The sequence below is a fragment of the Acomys minous genome (genome assembly GCF_964271855.1).
Source record: "Acomys minous genome assembly, chromosome: 5".
Classification (NCBI taxonomy): domain Eukaryota; kingdom Metazoa; phylum Chordata; class Mammalia; order Rodentia; family Muridae; genus Acomys; species Acomys minous.
Window position 1 is genome coordinate 107621944 of NC_140494.1, and position 24180 is coordinate 107646123.

The following is a 24180-nucleotide window of genomic DNA, read 5'->3' on the forward strand; positions in this document are numbered from 1 at the left end:
TCTAATACGAACCAAATCTCGGGTTAATCTTTGCATTGTTGTTCTACTCCAAAGCACAGTAATCCTTCATGATTGACAAACTCTTCACTCACCACTTCCTCCAAGCTCGAGTGCACGGGGACTGACCCTCTCCCAGCCACTTTGGTAGCAGCAGTACTGGTGCTGCCCCAGGAGAGGCTGGGGGTGGGGGCCGGCAGGAGGCTTGAATAGTGAGCCCTTGATCCACAGGCAGCAAATCCCACACCCAGTGTGTTTTGGAACATGAAAATGAATATTAAGCAAGGAACTTAGAGAGATTTGCACTCAAGCCTCATAGTTATAGGTAGAGATTTTCACGCAAAGCCCTTGGGACTGGTTGTAGTAGCCATGTCAAAGAACATTTGATGTCAGCATACCCTGATTGAGAACTTTCCAGAAAAAGAACGTCGCAGATGCCCCTGAGATGACAGATCTCCTCCTGGGGTATCAGGACCTTCCCCCTGGCCTCGGTTCTTCTGCTTTCTGCCACGTGGGTAAGACAGCATCCTAGTCAGAAGTTGAGGTGGAGCAGTGAAGTTGTAGCCCTGGTGTGCTAAGGTCGGGCTTCAGAGAGGAGCCTGCGTGTCTTCATTTGCATAGGAAATTGACATACAGGTTAGAGAATCTTAAGTTTCATCTTCTAAGAAGATCACAGAGCGCAGTGCAAGGTCAGGCTGGCGTGAAATCAATCGTCATCTGCCAGCAAGCCATTCAGACCTCTTTAAGAGTTTCCTTTTATATTCCCCCTTTATAGACAGAGGAAAGTACATTTAAGGAATGTCTCAGCAAATCAGAAAGTCTTCCTAAAATTATTATTTTTTAATTGGTTGCTACTATAGTGTGCCCTATGGCCTCCTGGTATTTAACCCTCTGTGCAACTTTGACTAATGAACAAATTTTGTCTGTTGTAGTGGTCTTGCTAAGTGTATTTTAGAGAGTTTTTTAAAAAAAAATTACAGTGTATTATGAAAACCTCAGATCTTTCCACCTAATTGATTGGCTGTTGCTGATGCCATCTCTATGAGTGTAATGTTCCTTAAGTGCACAGGCCTAACTGTTTTTCTTATTTTTATATAGCAGCTCCATTTTATAATGACATTAAGCCATTCTGAGCGATATGTTGCTGGACAGTTATTGCACTTGGGTAGAAAGTGTCATCTGGCTTTTAGCCTTGTGCCTGATGACACCAACTGAGGCGTAAAATGATTCCCCAGAAAATATACTAGGCACTACCTCATTATTTAAAGATAAATCTTGGAGTCTGGTTCTGTTTCAGAAAAGATTTGGTGAGTTATAACATTTGATTTATGAATATAATTAAAATATAAATGATGAGCTCTGGCTCTTCAATTAGCCATCTGGATAGTTTGATACCTCAACATATTCCTGTAGTAGCCAGGGTCTTTTCTGGGGCCCTTTAGAGCCCCTGGCTTCTTGCGCCATCACTGAGGTCCCATGTTTCTGTCCCACACGTTGAAGATTCTTAAGGGCCTCAGTTACGGCAAAGGGGAAGAAATTTGCCTTTAAGTTTCCTGTTGCCTGGGGGACATATCTTAGAGCTTAGGCCTTCTGTTTAGTTTATAGAGTATGAAGATAGCTCAGCTGTCCATGGCCACATAATACTCCCATAAATACTGCATGTGTCAATGGAAGGGACTCTTTCCTATATAATACAAGCAATATTGATGTGTGTTTTTTCTGCCAGCCATTAAGGTAACTGTGGCAGCTGTGTCTGTACATAATATAGTAGAAGCTTCTCCAGGGACCTGAACCATAAGTTGAGAAAAATCAGTTCTCAAAACTGGAAAGTGTAGTTTCTGTGGCTTAAAATACAGATTTTAGGTATGGTGAGTCCTTCACTTATTCTTCCAGATTTATGCGTATGATTGACAGCTGGTAAACAGCTCATTGGGAACATGTTTTAAAAAAATGTTTAGCTAAAACATACTCAGTGGAACTATAGGAGCAGGGTGGGTTCGACTTGGCCACGCTCTCTTATTATTAACGGAGGTTGAACACAGGAGGGCCTGAGCGTGCTGTCCTGAAACTGCACTCTTCCTGTTTGCTTATAAATTACTCAGAGGAGAGAAACCATAGAAAGTTTGCACACAGACCACCAAGCATAGACCAGCAACTACAGACCAGAAAGAAAGACCAGTAAGCACACACACCAGTAGGCGGAAACCAGCGAGTGCAGACCGGGAGACATGCTTTGGCAAGCACCGGTAGCAAGGGCAGACCAGCAGCCGTTCTGTTCTCCTTAATGAACAGGCTGAAGTCTACAGTGCATGAAAACTAACCTGTAACAGACGTTAAGGTGTTGTCTAGATTTGGGTCTCTGTGTCGATGTCAGAAGTCCCCTAAGCAAGAGTTCTTGGATGCTGTTTGGCTTCTCGGTGTGAATTACTAGACAGGTCTTTTGTTATCTGTGTGTCATGACCTCACATCTGTTTCTGTTTGTCCTTTAAAAGAAAAAAGAAACAGATTTCATCAAATAGCTATATGTCAGGCAGAAGAACTTGTTTCACTAAAAATAGTGACATATACAACAGACATACAGTACACTTCGAGGTTCCGTTTAATCTAAGAAGGATCTAAAAGTGGGTACCCAGGAGCCCTGGCTTCAGCCAGGAGCCAGTGCTAGTCCAAGGTCACCCCGTTTATTCTATGTAAATACTTCTGCCTTTCTCTACTAACATTTATCAGGATCCTCCTCATTTTACTTTGCCACTAAAGTCCAAGAAAGGGACTGTGTTACTTGCAGTGGCCATCTGGAGCTCTGGTCACCTTTATGTCCTCTGACAAGTGACGTCATTCCTCAGGAAGTGCTACCAACTCCCAGTGGGCAGTGCACCCTGGTGCATGTTCAATGGGGCTCCCTTAAAAGGATCTTAATATCCTGGGTTCTTAGTGACATAGCAAAGAGTATGTGATGGGGTCAAGACTAAAACTTCATCTGGCAACAGCTGTCCCAGGTGATGACTTCCCTGTTCGGCGGCCATAGCTGCTTGCGGGGTGAAATTGGGAAAGCCTGGCCATATTTCTGTCTTCTCTCCTATTCCATAGGAGGAATGCTAATGAGCTCACCACTACTTGTAAAAGGCCAAGGGGCTGTTGTTTGGGTGATGTGCTTGTGTGGGAAGGTAAAACTATGGTAATTGTTTTGACCTTTCAGCCAACTGATGTCTTGCCCTCTCACACTTATTACTCTTGGGTCCATTTCCAAAAATATACATTTACAGAGCCACAGAATTAAATGAGAAGTGTTGGGAAATATCTGATTCCACTCGGGTTCTATTTATAAATGTCTTTGTGTTGATTCTAACTACTCCTGCTTCCCTCCCTATTCCCTGAACCCCCCCATCATTCATCCCTGATACCCACACACCATCTCACTAGCAATCACAGTTTTAAGCCACTGTTGGAAATAAAAATAACTCATGTCACTTTCATGAATGCCCGATTGTACTAGAAAGCTATACTCAGCTTTAATTATGGAGTGTCATTGAGAAATGTGCTTCAGAATCAGAACTCTACCCTACTCTCTTCCACGGGGCTGTCTTGTGTTGTGTTGTCTCTGAGACCTTCAGCTGGCGACATCATTCTATGGGTCCCAAAGCTGTCATCCTTAAAACTCTTGCTTGGGCTGGAGAGATGGCTCAGAGGTTAAGAGCACTGACTGCTCTTCCAGAGGTCCTGAGTTCAATTCCCAGCAACCACATGGTGGCTCATAACCATCTACAATGTGATCTGATGCCCTCTTCTGCAGATAAAGCACTCATGTTTTTTTTAAAAACTCTTGCTTATTGCACTGTGGGTGTTGGTTCCTTAGATCGTAGGCTCTGTGTGAACATCAATTCCCTTTCTTCTATGTTTAGGCAAGATGGTTTCATTTGGGGCCACCTATCTCCTCTGAATATTTTCTTTATAAAGCTCTTTGAGTGGAATTCTTCTATGCAAGAGCATAGAAGAGATAACTTATTAATATGCAGCATCAAAACACGTTGTCACATGGTAATCTGTGATATATGATAAAATGTATCAATTTTGAGCGCCACAGATATCTGCAGCTTCACCTCAGCATGAGGGCAAATGAGTTTCCCTTAGCTTGTTTGAGTTTAGAGATAAACCTCAACGTAACAAAATGTATTTTACAGGGATTGTTTGATGTGGCACAGTTGGCTTATGAGTCTCTCATCTATTCAAGGTTCACTCCTTAGAGTTATCAGTCAATTTAATTTGAACAAATGCCAGGATTACTAACTAATTAGAAGGATGCTGCTGAAAGCACACGGATGGGGAGAGAGTAAGCCCTGGCGGTGTGGGGGTTGTGGCACTATGCGGGTCTGATCTGCCTGATGCTTCCTTTTGCTAAACATCACACTTTGTCTTGTCACACAGATAAGCCGCAAGTGCATATCCAGATGACGTACCCTCTACAAGGCCTAACCCGAGAAGGGGATGCGCTTGAGTTAACTTGTGAAGCCATCGGGAAGCCCCAGTAAGTTCTGAAGGCCAAGGTTGGCAGAGGGTCGTGAGCGGTAAATGTCACAACATGAAGATGTGCATTCACAACTCATTGGCCTGTCACCTGTCTCCTGCTGTAAAAAAGATGGGTGATTTTTCAGAAAATGAAGAATGTTCAATGATAGGGAATAAATATCTGATTTTTTTTAATTATCTGTGATTCTTAATGGTCAGGATTGAGAGAGAAATGTCAGATAAAACTAAATTTCTAGTGAATTCTGTTTTGTTGTCATTAACTGACTGACTGGGCAGGGCTGTTTTCCCCTATATAAAATTTCAACATACTGGGGCTGGAAAGATGGCTCAGCAGTAAAGAGCCCTTACTATTAGTGTAGAAGATCTAAGTTTGCTTCCCAGCACCATATCCGGTGGCTCACAACAGCCATATCCTGCCAGCTCCAGGGGAGACAACACCCACTTCTGGCTTCCACAGGTGCCCACATACACATGCATACATACAAAGACACACATGCCTACATACAAATAAGAATCATTTAAAATGTCAGCATACCCTCAATGCAGTCAAATGTCTGCTAACAGAAGTGTTCTTGCCACTGCTGGAAGATGGTTCTCTAAACTCTGAGGTACAGAGTTAGGGCCAGATGGAGACAAAAGAATTTACTTCCAAGGAAAGTACTATACTGGGCTGAAAAGCAGCTCTGTTTGTAAGGAGAGATTTAGGACTCTCCTGTAGGAGAATGTGACTGTTCTGCTGAGGAGGAGTGGAGGGCTGACAGATCCTCCTGTTGCTGAGGAGAGTGATGGAGAAGCTCTGTTTAGCCCTGCACAATACTCCAATGTGAGTCAGGAGAGCAGCGCAGAGTACCACTAACATGGCAAACAAGCCTTTAGGCTGTGCTACTGCAAATATTTCATGGTCTACTTAGAGAAGAAAAGAGCCTTTCATCTTTCTAGTAAAACAGAATGTTTTAGCAGTTTTTAAGGGAGGAAAAAAAAATCTCAATTCACAGACTCATTAAGTGGAAAGACAGGTCAAGTTGGGATTAAGGTTCGTCAACCTTTTAGTGGTACCTAACTGGAAAAGCAGCAGTGAGCTCCCTCTGCTGTCCCTGTGGAATGATGTCCTTTTCCCCTCACAGTTCAGCTAAGCAGCATCTTCATGATTTTCATATAAAGACTTTGAAGCATCTTAAGAGAGGTTCCCTCCAGATCCTCAGAGAACGTTCAGTCTGTGACAGCCAAGAAAAGAGTGTACTGTCAGAGGGGAGCCTGGTTATGGCTAGTCCCTTTGGCCACTTCTGCTCTCCTTTATCCATGGGCTAGAGCCTTCTCTCTGCCTGAGGAGGGAGAATTTTTAAGATAACCTTCGGAGGAAGGTGGAACATACAGAACCACCGTTTTGCTTTTTTAAATTTTATTTTATTTTATTTTTCTGGTGCTGGTGGGTTATTTGATCCCAGCATTGACTAAGCGTTCTTTTTCTCTTTTAAGCCTTTCAAAAGATTCCGATCTTTCCTTTTATAAGCTGATTTATGCCCTAATTAGAAGCTTCTCTTGTCTCCCAAACAATCCCATGGACGAAGGGAAAGCACTTCTCAGAGGCTGCTGACTTTTTACAGCGCCTATATTCAACCACGTCAGTTGCATTTATGCTGTTTGGCTTGCTAACCGATATTTTGTTTCTGTATTTTTTTTTCTCCAAAAGAAGATACCGTGTTTGATTGCATGTGCCACAGGGACATTAAATTACATGTTTCCTTCAGGACATTTTTGCCAGAGAGGGTATTTGTTTGTTCGTCTCAAATTGGAAAGGGCATGCGGTCTTGTGAGCAAGCAGGCATTACTCTGCAGCTATCCCTCCTTGCATATTACCTATTTATTTTCTCAAGAAATTGTATACAATAAAAATGGTAATTTAGCTTCCCATTAAATGTTGTGGATATTCTCAGTGCTTACCCCCACTGATTGTTTCAGTTGTCAAGCAGCAGGGCGTGAGGTCTGGTTGCCAGGCAGTCCCATTTCCACTGCCTACAAGGAGGGCATATGCAGCACTAACTTTTAAATAATTTACCACACTCTGATGACAAACCCATGTGTAATTAAAGAAAATTGTGACTTCACATCCCATTTGAACATTGGGATGCTACTTGACAGGCCTAACTTGAATATCCATTCGTCATTCATACCTGCATCTCTGCCTGTGTCACTGTTCCTAGAGTAGTACTAGGGACTGAGGGAAAATTACTTATGTGTTCCAGCCAGTAGCATCCTTCCTGTCAAATGAAAATTAGGGGCTAAGGATTTAAGTTGGGGTAAGTACTTGCACTCACCAGGCGCTGGGTTCAGTCTCTTCACACACACCACAAAAAAAGACAATTTTCAGACATGCTAGATTTGCCCTTGGTTTTATAGGGATAAAAGAGGCACCTTGAAGAACACAGTCCAAGTTCAGTGAGTGAAGCACGCTTGGTGTGTATGCACTCTTCTCGCTGGAGCATCTTGCCAAATTGCTTTGTCCTTAATGACTAGCTTGAGATATATGTGGTATTTTAAGTCACTGATACTTGTTTCTTGATAAGCAAGTTCCCTTGTTGGACCCAAAGAATCCACTTTCAGATGTGTTCTTTTGTCATTAATATAAGAACCAAATGCACTCAATAGGGAAGGTCCGGCTATATCTGCGCTTAGAGGAGCCAATACAGAGGGCCAGCTACTGGACAGAGGAGGGGGACAGGGCCACTGTCATGGCATCTCCGTTTGGGAGAGTCAAGCTAAATGGAGAGGGAGTGATCAAATCTTTTCAGAATCAAAGGATTTTTCCAAACAGATCAGAATAAAGCTCTGTTCAAGCTCTCGAAGGAGGGTCAGGAGACTCACTGCCGTTTCAGCGGTAGTCTGGTCTACATACCAAGTTCTAGACCAGCTGGGGCAACCTTGAGAGCAAACGGTAATAAAAGAGGGCTGAGGACATGACCTAGCTGGCATATGTAGTGCCCACCAGAGGGGTGGGAGGAGACGGAGAGGGCTATCCTGGTGTCAGAGTCTACTTAAAACTCATTTGTGCCTTCTGAGCAAGCAAACATGGGTGTGTTAGTAACCTTTGGGTTGATGCATGCACCACTAGCCAAGACCTTGCCTTTTTTTCCCCCCTCTTTAATTAACGAGATGATTAACAATGGGTGAGTACTGCCCTGCCTTGATTGGTGTGAAAACCACACAGCAGGGCATGTGAGTTGGGCACGGTGGCTTATCTGCTGGCATGCTGAATATGAATTGGAAGTCATAAGATTCCGGCTTATACCAAGCCTTGAAAGTTGACCATGTCTTTAAAAACTGTATTGCAAACATATGTTTGGCAGTTGCATAGTCTTAACTCGAGTGGGCCCAGCTAATTGCATAACCCTGCATGGGGTTTTGTGCTGCCTGGGTGAGAAATTGGATACAGATACTTTAGTGGGGAATGACCCTGTGACCTGTCCTTCTTGCCTTCCCTCTGCAGGCCTGTGATGGTATCTTGGGTGAGAGTCGATGACGAAATGCCTCAACATGCCGTACTGTCTGGACCAAACCTATTCATCAATAACCTAAACAAAACAGATAACGGTACTTACCGCTGCGAGGCTTCCAACATCGTGGGGAAAGCTCATTCGGACTATATGCTGTATGTATACGGTATGTGAGAAGAGAAAGCCTCGCCTGCTCTCTCCTCTGCATGTAGCCACTGCCTGGGCTTCACCCCCAAAGCCTTTGGTCAAGTTGAAAACCAAAAACCCAGTTGGTGTCCTTCAGGAACTGAAAGAAGCCTGGCCTGAGGTAGACCCCAGTGGTCCCCACCCGGGCCGACAGTAACTGTTCTTCTTTCCCTCTGATGGTGGGGGTTTCCCACACGATCACAGTCTCTGGTCGTGCTGAGTAGGAAGGCTGTCCTCGGGCACAGGCCCTGGATATTAGAAGTAATGTCTGAAAACTTCAACCTTACCAATTAGTGGCATTCAGCTCTGAAAGTTTATTCCCAGTGGTTTTTTTCCCTATGATGCCTGGGATATCCTTCCTCCTGCTTTGATGAGCAGAGCTATCTTATTTTCAACATGAAGCTATTAAATCCAAAAGACTTTGCAAGCCAATAAACACTACAAATAATTATAAGATTCTTGGTAGTGGCAGAGGCTACCTGCACGTTCTTTTTTAGACACAAACGCCACCTTTTAAAAATATGTCATGTTTTCTTAATATCTTTCTGCAGGGTTATTAAATCATGTTATCATGAATCACATTTTCAGTTCAACATATATGTATGCCTTGAACAACTATGGTGCCACGCATTTCCCACTTATATCTTGCTGTTGACTTAATGTATTGTGAATATGCTCTATTTAGTTGAGAAGCACACTCCCTTTATAGTCTTATAATATCAAATTAAATCTCTTCTGTCCAATTGAAGTCTCTTCATTTTATACCAAGAAAAAGTCATGCACTAGCCCAACATATAATGAGTAACCAGAAGCAAAAGCAAAGTCCTAATGTTATAAATATTTGAATATGGGGGCCACATTTCTGCCTTCGTGTTAGCTGTGTAAGCAATCCAACTTAAGTTACATGTGTGGGAATATAGGCACAGACACATACATTATACATATGTAATAATATTTACATTGTACTGTCTCAGATCCTGGGCATCCTCCTTATAAAGGAAGAAAGCGGAGGTATCTTTGGGCAGAGAACTATACCTCTATGGATATGAAATTGCAAGCCTTAGCTTATAATTGAGGCCCCCCCCCAACTTAGCACTATGGTTCTCAACCTTCCTAACACTATGACCACGTATTACAGTTTCTCATGTTGTGGCAACACCTTCCAACCACAGAATTATTTTGTTGTTACTTTATAACTTTAATTTTGCTACTGTTGCAAATTGTAATGCAAATATCTCATGCACAGGGTGTCATGACCCACAAGTTGAGAACCACTGCCTTACCATAATGCAAAATTTAAAGACTGGGTCACTGTACGTTCGAGGCCAGCCTGGTCTACAGAGTGAGTCTAGGATAGCCAAGGATACAAAGAGAAACTCTGTCTCAAAAAAGCCAAAAAATAAAAAATAAATAAATAAAAATTTTTAAAGACCCTGTCAAATCCCTGTATTTGTAAGCGTCTAGATATGCTATCTTTGCAATTGTCCCAGTCTCACTAGTGGTCCATACACAGGTACTGTTCTCCTTAGTCGATAAGGAAGTGCACAGATTTCCTTCTCTGCTCTGTAGGTGAGAAAGGGCACCCAGTCTCAGCTGGCGGTTTGCAGAACTATTGGGCAGGGATGGAGTATGCATCCCTTTCCCTGCTTTTGCACACACCCTTTCACCCCGCAGGTCTAAGCCTGATGGGAGTTCCTCTGACCTTGGAGCCCAGGTTTACAGACGTCAGCACAGCTCTTCATGCAGACTTTGTCTGCCTTCTCCCAGTCTGTGATGCACTCAGGTGTCTAAATTATCTGGAAAAAACAGTCCAGCTTACAGTACTTAGTATTCCTACATCTCAAGATGAGAAACATTTTGAGGTCTTGACGGGCAAACTCATATACACAATTTGGAAAGTTAGCTTATAACCAACGTATGTTCAGTGCTCCCTTCATGCTGTTTCCGGCATTGACAATTTTACGACATGCTCTCATCTAATGTCCACTGTAACACCATGATCTGTGCTTATTTTTCATCCCATTTTGACATACGATAAAAATGAAGGTTAGAAAAATCATACAGTGTTGCCTAGTTTACACGTTCCTCAGATTGCCTTAAGGCCACCATACTGTGATCCCAAAGCCCACTGCAAAGTTGATATTTGCAATGCCTCTTACTCTCACAGCTTTTTAAGAGACCAAGTCCCTTCAAAGTGAGATCAGCCTTTTGCAATAAGCCCCCAACACCTTTGAAAATCAAGCATTGTTGAAACTCAGCTACTTAGACAAGCATACCTGTATACAAGTTTACCCCTGATCAGGAGCATCCAGCCAGCCTCCTCGGGATTCTGTCTCTTGGTGCCTGCTGGCAACAGAATTGGCATGGCAGGCTGGCATGCTAAACCAAAGCATTGCTAGTCTAGTATCAAAACAGTCTAACAGTGTGGGCAGGGATAAGCAGATAGTCTTTCCAAAGCTGTGACATACTGTGATACTGCAGCAATTTTTGAAGTACTCTGTGACCTAAACATTAATACACTTTTAAGATATTTAATTCTCTGAAAGTAACTTCTCAGATCCCGGGGCAGGAGCCTTATCAATTGAGCTAGCCAAGCCTTGAAAGTAACCTCTCTGCTTGAAGCATCTGGCTGGTTAGAACCCGAGTCCCAGCCAGGCTTGTTCGTTCAGCGTCCATGTGGCAAGCACAGCTCGCTAGCTTCAGCTCTTTGTCTTTCTGTATCTGCTTGTCGTAATGCTGCATGTTGATTCCAGGGCCTCTGGCATGCTGGGTGAGCACTCTGATGAGCTTCTTAAATAGTGGCCTTGTGCTGCCCTGCTTACTGAAAGTGACCTCGGCAAGGATGTTTCACCCGATAATGGAATCTGATGCATGCACGGTTTCCTGAACCAGATGTGAAGAACAAGATTTGCCTAGCAGTGATGGAGAGCACCGAACGTGTGCCATTCTTTACACAATGAGCAGAGCTGTGACCTCTCTCTGACCCCTGTCCCCTTGTCCATCTCATCTGCCTTTTGGTTCGTAATCATGTCTTCACACCACATTCACACTCATTCTTACCGTGTTGCACACATCACATGCTTTATACCATTGTATTTAGAAATGAGTTTGGAAATAGCATTAGAGCATAGCAGGGCAAGTCTTCCAAGGAGCAGTATTGCTGTACAGTGGCAATACTGTAATTGAAACAAACAGAGCAGCCACATTATTTGTCCCCTGGATGGGCAGGAGGCACTCTCTGGACATGGTCTACTTGTCGCAGAAGGAGACAGTGTCTCTAGTGCTGGCTAGGTTCTCAGGGCACTCAGCTCATCTGTCTCTGAGTTGGCAGCTGTCGTTGGTGTAACTGTGTTCAAATAAGTTGCCCGGTCATGAAAATACCTGTGGCTTCCAAAAACCACACCAAAAGGGCAAGGCTGACATGATGCTCAGTCATTTCTTATCCTGTTCTTTTAAAATAGGTAATTTAAAATTTAAATTTCATCATTTCAACTTCTTAGAATGAGATTTTTGCACGGAACCCTTTTTTTTTTTTTTGGCTCGTCAGAGGCTGCATTAAACAACGGTTTAATTTGCTTGTTTCCGCGTCTTCAAGGAGAAGTCTGTCATAAAGCAGAGCTGTTTGTTGTTGGTTCTTCCTTATCGAGCTCATGCAAGTATCGTTGTGAAGAAAATGAACACCTTTGATTATTGATCGGTGATAGGCATCATTTTATGCAGACTGTGCAGCCAAGCCCCAAAGGAGTCATCCATCAACTTCCAGGAAGTTGTGCCAAACCCAGTAAAGGTGCAATATATAATTAAAGTTTTGATGTATTAATTAGACAATCCGAGAGCTCACTTGAAGATAAAAGGACACCAGATGTGTCAGGGAGAAAAACTTGACGTGCTTTAGATAAAATTTAAAATCAAAAGCCTTCAAATCGTCTTATGCTCTATTATAGCAGAATGATTGCTTAGTTCAAAGTCTTGCTGACAATTTAACATATTCAGTTTGATCATCTGGGCTTAGATTTTTTTCCTTGCCCTTTCCTTATCCCCAAATAATTTTTTGAGATGATAGAAGATGCGATGTATCCAGTACCAGACAGAGGCTCCTATCAGCCTCCTGGTTTTGAGGGTCAAACCTCATTTATATTTAGCTCTCTTGCTTACAAGATGGCAAACGGTCTTTCATTTTTATCATTGTGGTCCACTTAGGTCAAGCTTTTAACATGAGCAAAGGCAACTTATTAATATTTATAAGGTGTAAAATTTTATTGACTTTTAAAAAATAACATCTCAGTAAAATCTCACTTGCCTGGAACTTGGTACTCAGTCCGTGGTGACATTCTCTCTTCTTTGTACTTATTATGGATACAGAAGTGGTTTTCCTTCCTGCTGGGATGTATTGATGGAGAATAATGAAGTTAGCATTTGCAGGGAGCATGTGTGCAGTGCCACGTTCATCCTTGACTGATACAAGCCCTTTAAATGCAGCAGCCAGCTCCTTCTCTTTCCTCCCATCTGTGAACTAGAAAGGAAGGGACAGCCATTGTGCTTTCTTGGTACCCGGGTGACTTAACCCTGCCTTTAAGATCTGGCAGAGCCGGGGGTATCGTATTTAGATTTCCCGCCCCCCCCCCCACTTTTCTATTTCTCATTTCATTTCTAATTCACTTTGCACACAAGAAAGCTGCTCTTCTTTTCCTAGTTCTTCCCACTAGGGCTTTAGGTGTAGTTTCAGCCGTGCATTTCTGAGGAGAAGGGACTTGGGAAGCCATTCAACAAACACCTCAGTGTCTCCATGCCTCTGTTTGTCATTACTGCTCATTGTTGTGTTCAGCATTGTGGGTTTGATTTTCCTTTTTTCTTTATCCAGATCCCCCCACAACTATCCCTCCTCCCACAACAACCACCACCACTACCACCACCACCACCACCACCACCATCCTTACCATCATCACAGGTATGGTACCTTCATTGCCATTGAAATGTCCTGAATGTGTATTGTCTTTTTGGTATAAACAAAAAGAAGCCTAGCTGTTCCATGTAAGCCCTCTGAGCTTAGTTGTTCCTTCACTTTGGAACTCCAGAGACACTCAATACTATATACTCTTGAGTCTTAAGGACCTAGGAAGAACATTAACGTCTGAGCTGTTAACGGATCAGATGGTTTGACCTTAGCGTGAGGGAACACTCTTTGAAGCATCGCTACTCAAAGCAAAAACACTAGGAAAATGGCAGCCTGGCTACTAACGAACCTACCAGTAGCTTCTCCTTGGCCACAGCCGGTGAGATGGTAAGTATTATGGCCTGGATCATGCCCAGGCCTAAATTTTATCTTAATTCACACAAAGGAAATACATGCACCAAGTTTCAAAATGTCTCTGTGGGCCACATTATCGAATGCCCTGTCATCCTCACTCCTCTGATGGGTACCTGCTGGCCATGTGGCTGCATAGACCTTTGTTGCCTAGGAGATTGCAGGAATCAGAAGGGAGTCACTCTCTTTTCCAAGATGAGCACTGATATGCACTACCTCTTTTTTATATGTCCCCTCCTCATCCTGGTGTCCAGTGGGTGTCAAACAGTTTGATGTTGCTTGACTGGGAGCCTTGGAGTTTCTTCTGGTCTGGCAAGTTAGGCTAGTGCATGGCTGTAGCATACCAAGTCAATATGCAGGGCTTCCTTAGGCCATGCCTTCCCAGACCAGCATTCCAGGTGTCCACTCTAAGGGAGGAAAGAATCTCTTGCAAAAGTGACTGTGCCCCTTTAAGGGTCTATTACCTGGCAAGTGTCCAAGGTCCCTTTGGACTGTGAGTCTGGCCATTCATCCCAGGACACCTTGATACACTGAACATTTCACTTGGTGTTCTTCCATGTTCCATTCCCTAGCAGCTACCTCCTAGGGTCACATTGACTTTCTGGAGACATTTCATTTTCCACTTGCTCAAGAGTTGGTGAGAGAACAGAATGCGAAGTGCTCAGTGAGAGAGTAGACCTCATCACTAGATGCTACAATGGATTGTCTAATCCAAGTTTTCTTCACCTTTCAGCTATTGCAGTGGGACAATGAACCGTGCCCTAACCCCCCATTGACAAGCTTCCTAAATACTGGTTACAAACACATCTGTGCCTATTCTAAATGTTAAACCTCTGAAAAATCCATCAATTGGTATTGTGTCTCTTTCTGAACCTGGCTCCCTCTAGAGAATTTGCTTCCTAATTCTTATCTGTGTGTTTCTGCTTGAGCTCTCTGTCGGTTCTCCTTGCTTCTTAGTGAACTCTGTGTAGAGCATAGGGGACCAGTCTCTGGCATCTTCTGTATCATTCATTAGTATATTGAAGATGTTCCTCCTCCTTGGATGTCCACAGCAGCCGTACTGCCTTGGCTTCATCCTAAGAATTCCGTCCCTCTCCTCTTACCTACTTAGTAGAACTGGACTAGGTGTGTACTTTTGAATTGTTTTGTTTGGCTGGCATTGCTGGAGTGGAACCCAGGACCTGTGGAATGCTGTGCTAGCCAAGCGTTATACAGCCGAGTTAACATCCTCAGCCCTTTAGGAATGTGCTTTTCTTACCAGGTTTTATAGCTTCCTGTGAAAGGCCCTTTGGGTGTCAGAATAAATAACTGAATTGTGCCGATGTTATTAGTGGTGTGTTCGCCTTCGGAGAAGTATGACCCAGCCTTTACACCGCCCCCCCCACCGCCCCGACCCATGGTACAAGGTTCCACTTAGGGATCTGTAGGAGTCTACATCTAAAGGCAATGAAATTCTCACTCACTCTGCGAATAAACTCTCCCCATTTCTCTTGAATGTGGAAAGACACTTTTTCCTGTGTGACTGGCCTCATCACTGACAGACGCTTTCCCTATCATCGCAACCACTCCCACAAGTCACGTGAGTCCCTCTAATTCACAGCTCTTAATTCTTTGCTCCCAAGGACCTCCTTTTCCTCTGAGGTCCTCATACATCTACAACTCACCGAGATCACAATTCTGACTGCAGAGACTCCATCTAAAAAGAAATCTGTAGAATAAATAACACCGTATTTCTGTCCACATCAGAGGTGACTTTAGTTGGAACGTATCTACTTCTGTCTCTGCCACTGGCCTCTCAGTTCAAAATAACCTAGGTCGATCTCACAGGTGCACTTTGGTCTGTGGGTGTTAGCGCTCGAATGCTTTCTACACACCAAATGCATCAGTGGTAATAAATGCCCAGATCTTCACCGGCACACCCAAGAGTCATTAAACTAAAATTGCTACTAAAACAACGTTGTGGAATCTGTCGCCTTAATGGATGTGATCTTTCAGGCTTACTGTGTCTTAACAAGCCACCTCCTATATATTTATCTTGCCCAGAAAGCAACTTCCAGAATTTAACATTTGCTCTTTTCTCCAAACAGATTAGAGGTTATGGACTTGAATGGTTCTACCTCCCATTTTAAAGGGCCAGGCCAGCCTCTAGAGTTAGATTGGTTCCTAAAGAATCTTCTAGACGGCATTCTGACAAATGGATAGCTAAATTAATTTCCACTCCTCCCCTCTTGTGCACTGTTTGGTACGTTTGCAGTCACCATTAGCCTTAAAAGCTTCAACAGCAACATAAAGCTGGGCTCTAAAGGAAAAGACGCCCCCAGAGTCGGCTCTCCCTCTCCTCCTAGTCAAATGCAATAACTGAAGCCCATTCCCCAGGTCAGAGTTTCATTACTGAAAAATGCATAAATGCAATAGGAAATGATTTTTAAGCTCAAAAGGTCCTAGCTGATTTCTGACTTCTCTAAAAGAAGCATTGCAGAGCTATCTTTCATCTTCCCTATTCAGGGCGATGGAACCGTTCCCTTTGTTTGGAAGGCATTTTCCCGGGTCAGCGGGCTCTCGAGACATGCTACAGCTCCGTCCTGGAGGCACTTTAGGGAGAGGAATCTTATAATCCTCTAGTCCTCCAGTTCTTCTTCGCACTCCCCACCCCATATATCTTAGATTTCCTAGGAGAGCAGTGGCCTCTGCCTGCTGTCTTCTCCACTTGAAGTGGATCAGGTGATAGGTCAGACATACCTGAAGGGGAGCCCTTCCTAGGAAACATCTTCTGCAGTGTGAAGAGAATACTCAGGCTGGGTAATGGTGCTCATATCTGTAATCTCAGTGCCTGGGAGGCAGAAGTAGGTGGGTCTCTGAGTTGGAGGCCATCTAGGTCTACATAGTGAGACCTTGTCTCAAAGGAAGGAAGGAAGGAAAGAAAGAAAGGATATTCAGTATCCATCTGTTTTACAGCTGGTAAGTTGTGGACATTAATCTAAGACCTCTCCTCATAGAAACCAATTTGAGGATGGTATTGGGTGAGAAGCCATTTAAAGCCTCATTGGCTTTTGCCCTGGAGTTCAGAGGTGTCTCTCTCATCTTTTCTGCTAGTTGATGCTATGATTGGTTGTGTTCAGCTCTTGGCTTTGGGAACCAGACTCCCAACAACACCACCACCACACACACACGCACACACACACACATACACACACACACACACACACACTTAGTGTTTTCTCTTTGGTCATGTCAAGTTTTCCATAGGGTTTCTTCATCTGTGAGAGCATATGCCATAGCATAGGAGAGCAAAGCAGATGAACTGTACTGACTTCCTGGGCAACTTGGTGTTTCAGGGGTAGTAGCAGCCCCCTGTCTCTGTGCTTTGAAGTAGCTGTAGCTTCTTCCTCTCAGTTGGGTCAGGCTTCCTTCCTGGGGTTTTCCTAGGAAGGCATTCAATGTTTTTCTCTTTAACTAACCTGGATGTTGTATTGTTCCTGCCTGTCAGAGTCTTGACTTGGGTGCTCAATGGAGAATGCCATGAAAAGTCCTCAGTGTTCAGCCATACACACCCTTAACAGTTTAGCTACAAAGCACAGGTAGGAAGAGCTCAACCTATAGGTCACACTATACATGCAACTGTCATAAATTTTTTAAAAACTAAAAAACTAAAAATGGCCTTAGAATAAGAATGACTAGCAATAGGGCAAAATTGTGAAATGCATTTACAAAGCTCTTCAGAAGGATGAAGTAGGTCATTGCTAAATGAAATTTTCCTCTTTTTTAAAGCATGTATTCAATTAAATATTTTGTGTTTCTTGGAAAAGAAAATAGCGAGGTTTCTCTTATTGGTGTCAAAGCACTCAAAAGTCAATATACCTGGGAGGAAGTGACTCCTAGCCTCGGGCCCATGTATTACCTGGGCTTTCACAGCTTGATATCATAGGCTTTTTTTCCAAGTTAATGTGAATCAGATCATACACAGAGAGCACACATAGCCTTCATCCTTCCGTGATATTTGGAGAGTGTGGCGGTAGTGGAACCATAGAACCATAGCACACAGGCAGTGTCTTAGGTGTAAAAGAGGGGACACATGTGCTTGACATTAAGTCCATGGTATGGCCATCTAGTAACAGGGCTTTGCTCTACAAGTCCGAGCCTAATAACTCCAGCCCTGAGCTGCCCGTATTGGCAGTGTGCAAAGGCTATAAGCTCGTCTGCTTTTAGGTGTGCATTCAACAAAGATTGAGCACCCATAGCTTGTGCAAAAAAAAGGGCTCCTTAAACCCCTTCCTGTGTGGTTGAGAGATGCCGTGCAACTGGAATGTTCAGTGTCAAAGGCAACAGGTGCAGCAGGGGAGCAGCACAGAAGTAGTCTTTGCTCAGTGGTGTCAAAGACTGTAGCTAGGAAAGAGTGGCATTTGGAAATTAAGCATGAAGCACTTCGAGCATCTTTCTTCAAGGGGTGTGTGTTCTTGTTGCCTAGAGTAAGCCCTTTTCCCCCTAGGAAATACACATCCTTCTTCCTGTGATGCTTGCTGAATTGCCCTCTCCTTAGGTTGGCATCTATTCCACTAAGACAGTCTTCCCTTGTTTGCTAAACACTTACAGAGTGTAAACTGATATGCCATTGTGCCTGAGGATAGGAATATTATTAGGGCAGTAATTAATATTAATAAGCCTGTCTCCATTTCTTTTCATACTGTCCTGTCTACACTTTCATTCATTATAAAGTCGCTACCTGTTGCCTCATATCCAACTGTTAGTGACCCATGCTCATTTAGGAAGGAACAGAAGAAAGTAAGAATACTACAAATACTGAAAGGCATCAGAATCCACAGGTTTTTTGTTTTTTTTTAACAGCCAGGGGTGGAAAGTGAGGTGAAGTATCTTAACTCTACCACTTCTATCGTAATTTTCCTAAGTGTATGTTCTTTATTTAAAAATTAATCCTGGAGGCCAATGTCTGTGCTCAACATCTATCAGGAAAGCACACAAATAATAATAGCACAAATGGAGATTTCTTGGGATTTGGAAGTGGTCCCCGGAGCTCTCCCAGTGGTAGGAACATGGCAATGGAGGGCCCAGTCTTTCAGGATCTCGTGCAGGATGAGTCTTTGGTCAGCCTTGCAGAGCCCCTCCCTCTCCGCTCTGGCCACCACCCTGCCTGCGTCACTCCCAGCTCTCCCTCCTCTGGCTTGTGTCCTGACCCCTTGGTCCCGTTCCCACTGGTTCAGAAACGGTGCCACGGGGATTGTTTTCCTTGTTAAAGGAAACCACTCTATAGATTCCAATTATTTTACAGAACATCTGGTTTGCAAATGAGAAGATCTCTGGGGCATGGACCGCGTAGAGTGAACAATTTTGAAGAAGCTTTTTAACAAAACTTGAAATTGCTTAACAACAACAACAAAATCAACTCCCCCACCTGCTGTTCTGGGGCTTGCATATCATCACTGTAAGGGGAAGGTGACATTTCAGAAGTATTACAGGGCTGGTGAGGTGGCACCATGGCCAAAGTCCCTGCTCCTCAGGTATGAAGGTCTAAGTTAGGATTCACAACACCTGGAAGAGCCAGAAACAGCAGTGTACACACATTGTCCCGGCACTCGGGAGCAGGAGCCCAGGGTCCCAGGAGCTCACAGCCAACCAGTCTAGACAAATGGCAAGCTCTAGGTTCAGTGAGAGAATAAGATGAGAAACAATTGAGGGCATCTTGATGTTGACCCTTTGTCTTCACATAGCACCCACACAGGTCCCTACACACACTGGTATATAACACACACACACACACAGACTTTCTTGCAGCATTCCGGTTTGGACCTCTTAGTTTAGTTCTCTCCTTAGCCACTTTCTCAATCATTAAGGAATGGTAGGTTAATTACGCAGGACATAGGTGGCAAGGAAATTAATTGGAAAAACCAGTAGAAAATACATTTCAAACTTGTATTTCCCAGCACTTTTTTTCCCCAATGGATTTCAAATAAGTTGAAGGGGAGAAGGAGAGGGGGAAAAGAAAAACACCCATATTTAACATATATTGGCAAGCACAGCACACTGCTATGAAGTAAAATTGTCATGGGAATTCTTTGCCTGCCCTGGCGCTGAGATTTAAGGCCTCTCCATTGCAGAGACTGAAGAGGAATTCAATTAAGAAAGCCCGTTGGTTCTGTATTGACTTTAGTTAAGAAAATAAACTAGGGGAAAGTGTATTAAAATGTTGCCAGGCGGCTTGTCCCACGTCTATCTATCTAAGCTTACAGCTGGCAAAAACCGGAGAATTTGACCTCCTCCCCAGCCAAGCTCTGCCCTAGGCTTGGCTGGCTTCTCCAGGGTCTGCCCACAGCCTTTCCCACTGTCCAGCCTGCTCTCATATAGCCGCACTCTGCCCTACAGGGATGCTATGGCGTCACACAAGAACAGCACAGGTCAATTGGTAAGAAAAGTATTTAAGGTTGTGAATTTAATTTTGTTCTGGGATTTTCATTTTCATTTGTGGCACCCGTGGCGTTCGAGACTACGGACTAATTTATGGATTAGTTTTAAGCCCCCAGTCTGTCACACTCAATGAACAATTCTAAGTTGGAGAGAATCCATCTGAAAGGATTAGAATAGGCCACAGTGGGGCTTACACATGACTGTTTCAACTAAATACCGCCCAGCTGCCTCTCTGGGCAAGGTGGGTTATTCCCCTCCACTAGGCTACTTGGTTAAATGGCTATGGTCTCTAATCTCCAACACTGCCAGAGCTTTTCCGTGTTGCAAATATTGTATACTTCACCATGAAATATCTGTGACTGCTTTGTTTATTTGAGACAGGGTCACATTAACCGTTTGCAGAGCTGTGAGCCTAAGAAGAGAAGTCAGTGTTAGTGAAATGAGTGCCTTTCAGGTCAGTGCAGGGCCCTAGCTCGGGTGTAATTCTTTTAACTGTAAACTCATAAAACAGCTAGGAAATGCCTAATAAGACTGTATACACTCAAAGCGTTTGTGAGAACAGAGGCTTGGCTTGGTTTTGTTTGTATCATGTTTTAAACATATAAAGTAATATACAATACATTTATTTACCCTCACTGTGATTAAAACTGGAGACAGTGGCTTAGCTTAGCTCTTTTATATATTATAACCCAATGCCTCCCATTCAACTTTCTGTGACCTATTTTTCTCATAGGCCTAGCTCAATGATTTTTTTTTTGAAGACAACAAAATTAGCTTTTAAAGTCCTTTGTGAGGGCAGCTAGGCACTATTTTTCAAGCCAATTATTGCGTTTATAACTTAGATAGGAAACGTTTGCATTCACCCACACATTTAAAATGTAATCAAATACTCCAGTGACCACCCCAGAAGCTGACTTTGGGGGGGCTTGCACCTTTCTTAATTTTGTAATGAAGACACCCTAATAAACCATTCTTTGGAGCTCTGTATTCACCCCAGAGCCAAGTTGTCTATGGTTTCTGCATGGTATCATAATGCAATTATGAAAGAGAATTAGCTGCTGTCCTGGTGTCCTGCTGTGGGAAGCACACAGTCACTTCTAAAGCACTTTCCCTTCTCTCTTGACATGAAATAGCCTCTGCTCAGGTCACATACCAGATGCTCTCTGAGAAGCATCAGAGTCAAATATCTCCCCGGAAACACTCCCGTGTTCCCACTGTAGCATCCCTCCCATTGCTGCTCATAGGTTTGCCGTTCCCAGCTGCAGGAATCGTGTTGTTTGACTTGAATATGTGCTTGCTTAACTGTTTTAGAGTCTTTTCCTGCAATGTCCTTTCTTCTCTTCTGTTGGGTGCAATTGATGGATTTGCATCCCTAGAGTTGAGGAGCAAAATGTACTATGGTTGTGGCTGCATTTATTGTCCAATGCCCATGTAAGAGCTGATGCCTGGCTTTACCTGGTTTAATGACATAATGCCCTATTGCAGGAAGACAGTAAATTGGGATCATTGGTCAATGCTCAGATCTGATTTTTGAAACTTCAAACCTTGGTGTTTCAGTCTACTCTTTTCTTTCATTTTACACTAATTATTTACCTGGTCCAAAAAAAAATAGAGAAAAAAATGTGTGTTAGAAGTGCTACCACAAAAATAATGAGCCAAAGCATTTATTGCTTTTTTTGTTTCTGTTTTGGAAAGGAGCCAATGCCTGCCCATATGCATGTATTACATGCATATAAATGTTTAGACAAATGTGCCTTTGATCCTGCCACTCAAATTTAAAGTGCCCCAAACCAATGTTGGACTCGGGTGTCTCAACTATAGAGATGTATCTATCATCTTTAAGGATCTTTTATAGGCTTTGTTTCAACTATACAACTTCCTGTGTTGTTTTCACTGCTATTTTAGGCACACAGACTTGACTTGTAAGTAAGTATTGTACTCTTCTGCAGTATATTTTATGATTTCCCCCCTTCCTCTAGGCTTGAGAGATTTAATGATTGGTTATATCAAGCTGCATTGGCCTCTCAGACCTCTGGTTGATTCTGGCTCCTTAGAAGGGCTCTGAGTTTTTTTTTATGGTAATGGGGTCCCTGTTGCCCCAGAAAGCATGCCAACTGAAGGGGAACACCGGTGTGAATTCATGTGTCATATTTATACATCAGAAGCTCCAGGCTCATTGAAATCCATCCCCCAAAAAAACAAACAAACAAACAAACAAACAAACAAACCTATGATGTTCCAGTGCGTTTAAACATTGCCTGTTTCAAGTCAGTGGAAACAATTGCCAGCTAAGGAATTTTATCATAAAAATAAGAGAGATTACTTGTGATTTTAAACCCTCACTACTATCCCACTTCACTGCCAGTAGCTTTTGACTAGAGAGGGGCTGGTGGAAGAAACACACTTGAAAACTGCCCGACTGAAAAAGAAAGTAGGTCCTGGAGTGCTGACATTAGAATGAAGTTGGCCAGAAGACGTGGGACTAAGGTGACTGGAAAATGAATGCCACCATACATCTTGTTAGTTGTTCACCCCACGTCTACAGCCAAAAGTAAAGAGAAAATTCATTCCTTGAGAGCTTTGGGGGAATATCCCTGTGAAGAAAAGTCATTGCCACAACTTGAGCAACGTCAAAAGTAAAAGGAAGAGGCAGGCCACAAGTGGGAGAGCACCAAAGAAGATGATGGCTCTGTCTCCTGCCCCAGCCATGACAGCAGAATCCTGGCAACCAAACCTGCAGCTGTCATGCTGAACACAGGCATGGCTGGGTACCTGAGACACTGAAATTCACAAGTGGTGTTTGGCAGTTGTGTGATCGTGTGTGTGTGTGTGTGTGTGTGTGTGTGTGTGTGTGTGTGTAGCCTCATAGATTATAACACCTTGTAAAATGAAGAATCTGTGTGTGTGTGTGTGTGTGTGTGTGTGTGTGTGTGTGTGTGTGTGTGTGTCTTGAACATGTTCCCTCCCATGGCCTCTCCATGAACTGAACTTGCCAGCTATCTTCTGATGAAATAATACAGTGGATGGAGAGTTTGAACCTGTGTGCTGCACGTTCACCTGCAAGCATCTGAGCTTCAGCTGGCAAAGCATCCTCCTAAGAGTGGGATTGCTTCCTGTGATGCCTGCTTGCCAGTCCAGAAGCCCCAGTATCTGGGTGGGTTGGGTTAAAAACAAAGGCAATGTTTGAATGTCCGAGTCCATTGTTCAGCCTTCCTACTGAGCTTTGCTGTCGCAGTCCTGAGCTTCGATGCATTTAAGAGCCATGTGGCAGCCACTGAGTTTGCACTGGTGTTTCTCATCACTTTGCATGTCCCCCTGACGATTGATTCGCAAACACGTGTGTCCTGGCAAGACCCGGAGAACCAAAGAATTTACTGTTTTCCTCCCTGGCTCGCAGCTTTGAGCTCAAGGCATGTCTTAAAACAGTGCAACTCACTTCAGATGCTTTTTGCTTTTCATTTATTATTGCTTGTCACGCGGTGTTCTTTGAAAGCTTGCTCATATATTATCTGTTCCATTTTTTTCCATTCTCCCTTTTTTTGCATGCCGTTCCTCCTGTTTCTTCCCTTCCTCCAATCCTCTGTTCCCGTCTGTAGACACAACGGCGACGACAGAACCGGCAGTTCACGGTTGGTATCACATTACTGTTTATCTACTTTCTCAGCGCTGCTGAGAGGCAAGGCAAGCCTGGGAAAAAAAAGAAATGCAGTCTTCAAGGGAACTCATGCTCCAAATAGACTGATCTCATAAATGTACCATGATTTTTTTTAATGCTTAACATTACACAGTCTTGTCATTTCTGTTGTGAGTTCAGTGGCCACTGGTTGCGGTCTGAGATGACGCCTTCTCTGATGGCAAATGTGGCAGGGTGTCCGTCATGCATTCCTCCTTGCCTATAAAACTCCACCAAACCTTGGAATAAATGAGACTTCAAAACTTTTTAAATAAAAAAAAAATTTTTTTAAATAATATTTGTCTGCAGAGCTAGTGTCTGCAGGCCTGGGTACTTACCAGCTTCTACCTCAAGGAATTTTAAAAGGGAGTTGTTTGTTCCTTGGGATTTGAGAGGTACAGGAGGAAGACTCTGGAACCCAGCGCCCAAGTCTTTCTGTTCATTTAAACTCAGGCTTCTATCAGGTGGGAAACAGCTCCCCAGGACTGCTCCCCATGTACCTTGGAACAGCATGAAATGGGGTTGAAAATTTTGGGGTGGTACTTCGCTCCAAATTTTTTTTAAGAAGTGTATTAAGGGTTTGTTTT

The 24180-nt window shown here is 43.4% G+C and overlaps 1 protein-coding gene across 6 annotated transcripts in view; it reads left to right on the forward strand.

Moving 5' to 3' along the window:
- CADM1 (cell adhesion molecule 1) overlaps nucleotides 1-24180 on the forward strand; it is a 324719-nt gene that overhangs the window by 277645 nt on the left and 22894 nt on the right. For 2 of the 6 annotated variants that reach the window (XM_084783657.1, XM_084783658.1), the window contains exons 6-9: nucleotides 4420-4519; nucleotides 8006-8178; nucleotides 13060-13146; nucleotides 23517-23549. In XM_084783657.1, the coding sequence (XP_084639783.1) occupies nucleotides 4420-4519; nucleotides 8006-8178; nucleotides 13060-13146; nucleotides 23517-23549 (393 nt within the window). The remainder of the gene's footprint in view (nucleotides 1-4419; nucleotides 4520-8005; nucleotides 8179-13059; nucleotides 13147-23516; nucleotides 23550-24180) is intronic. The other 4 variants (XM_084783660.1, XM_084783661.1, XM_084783659.1 and 1 more) reach the window with 3 other exon arrangements.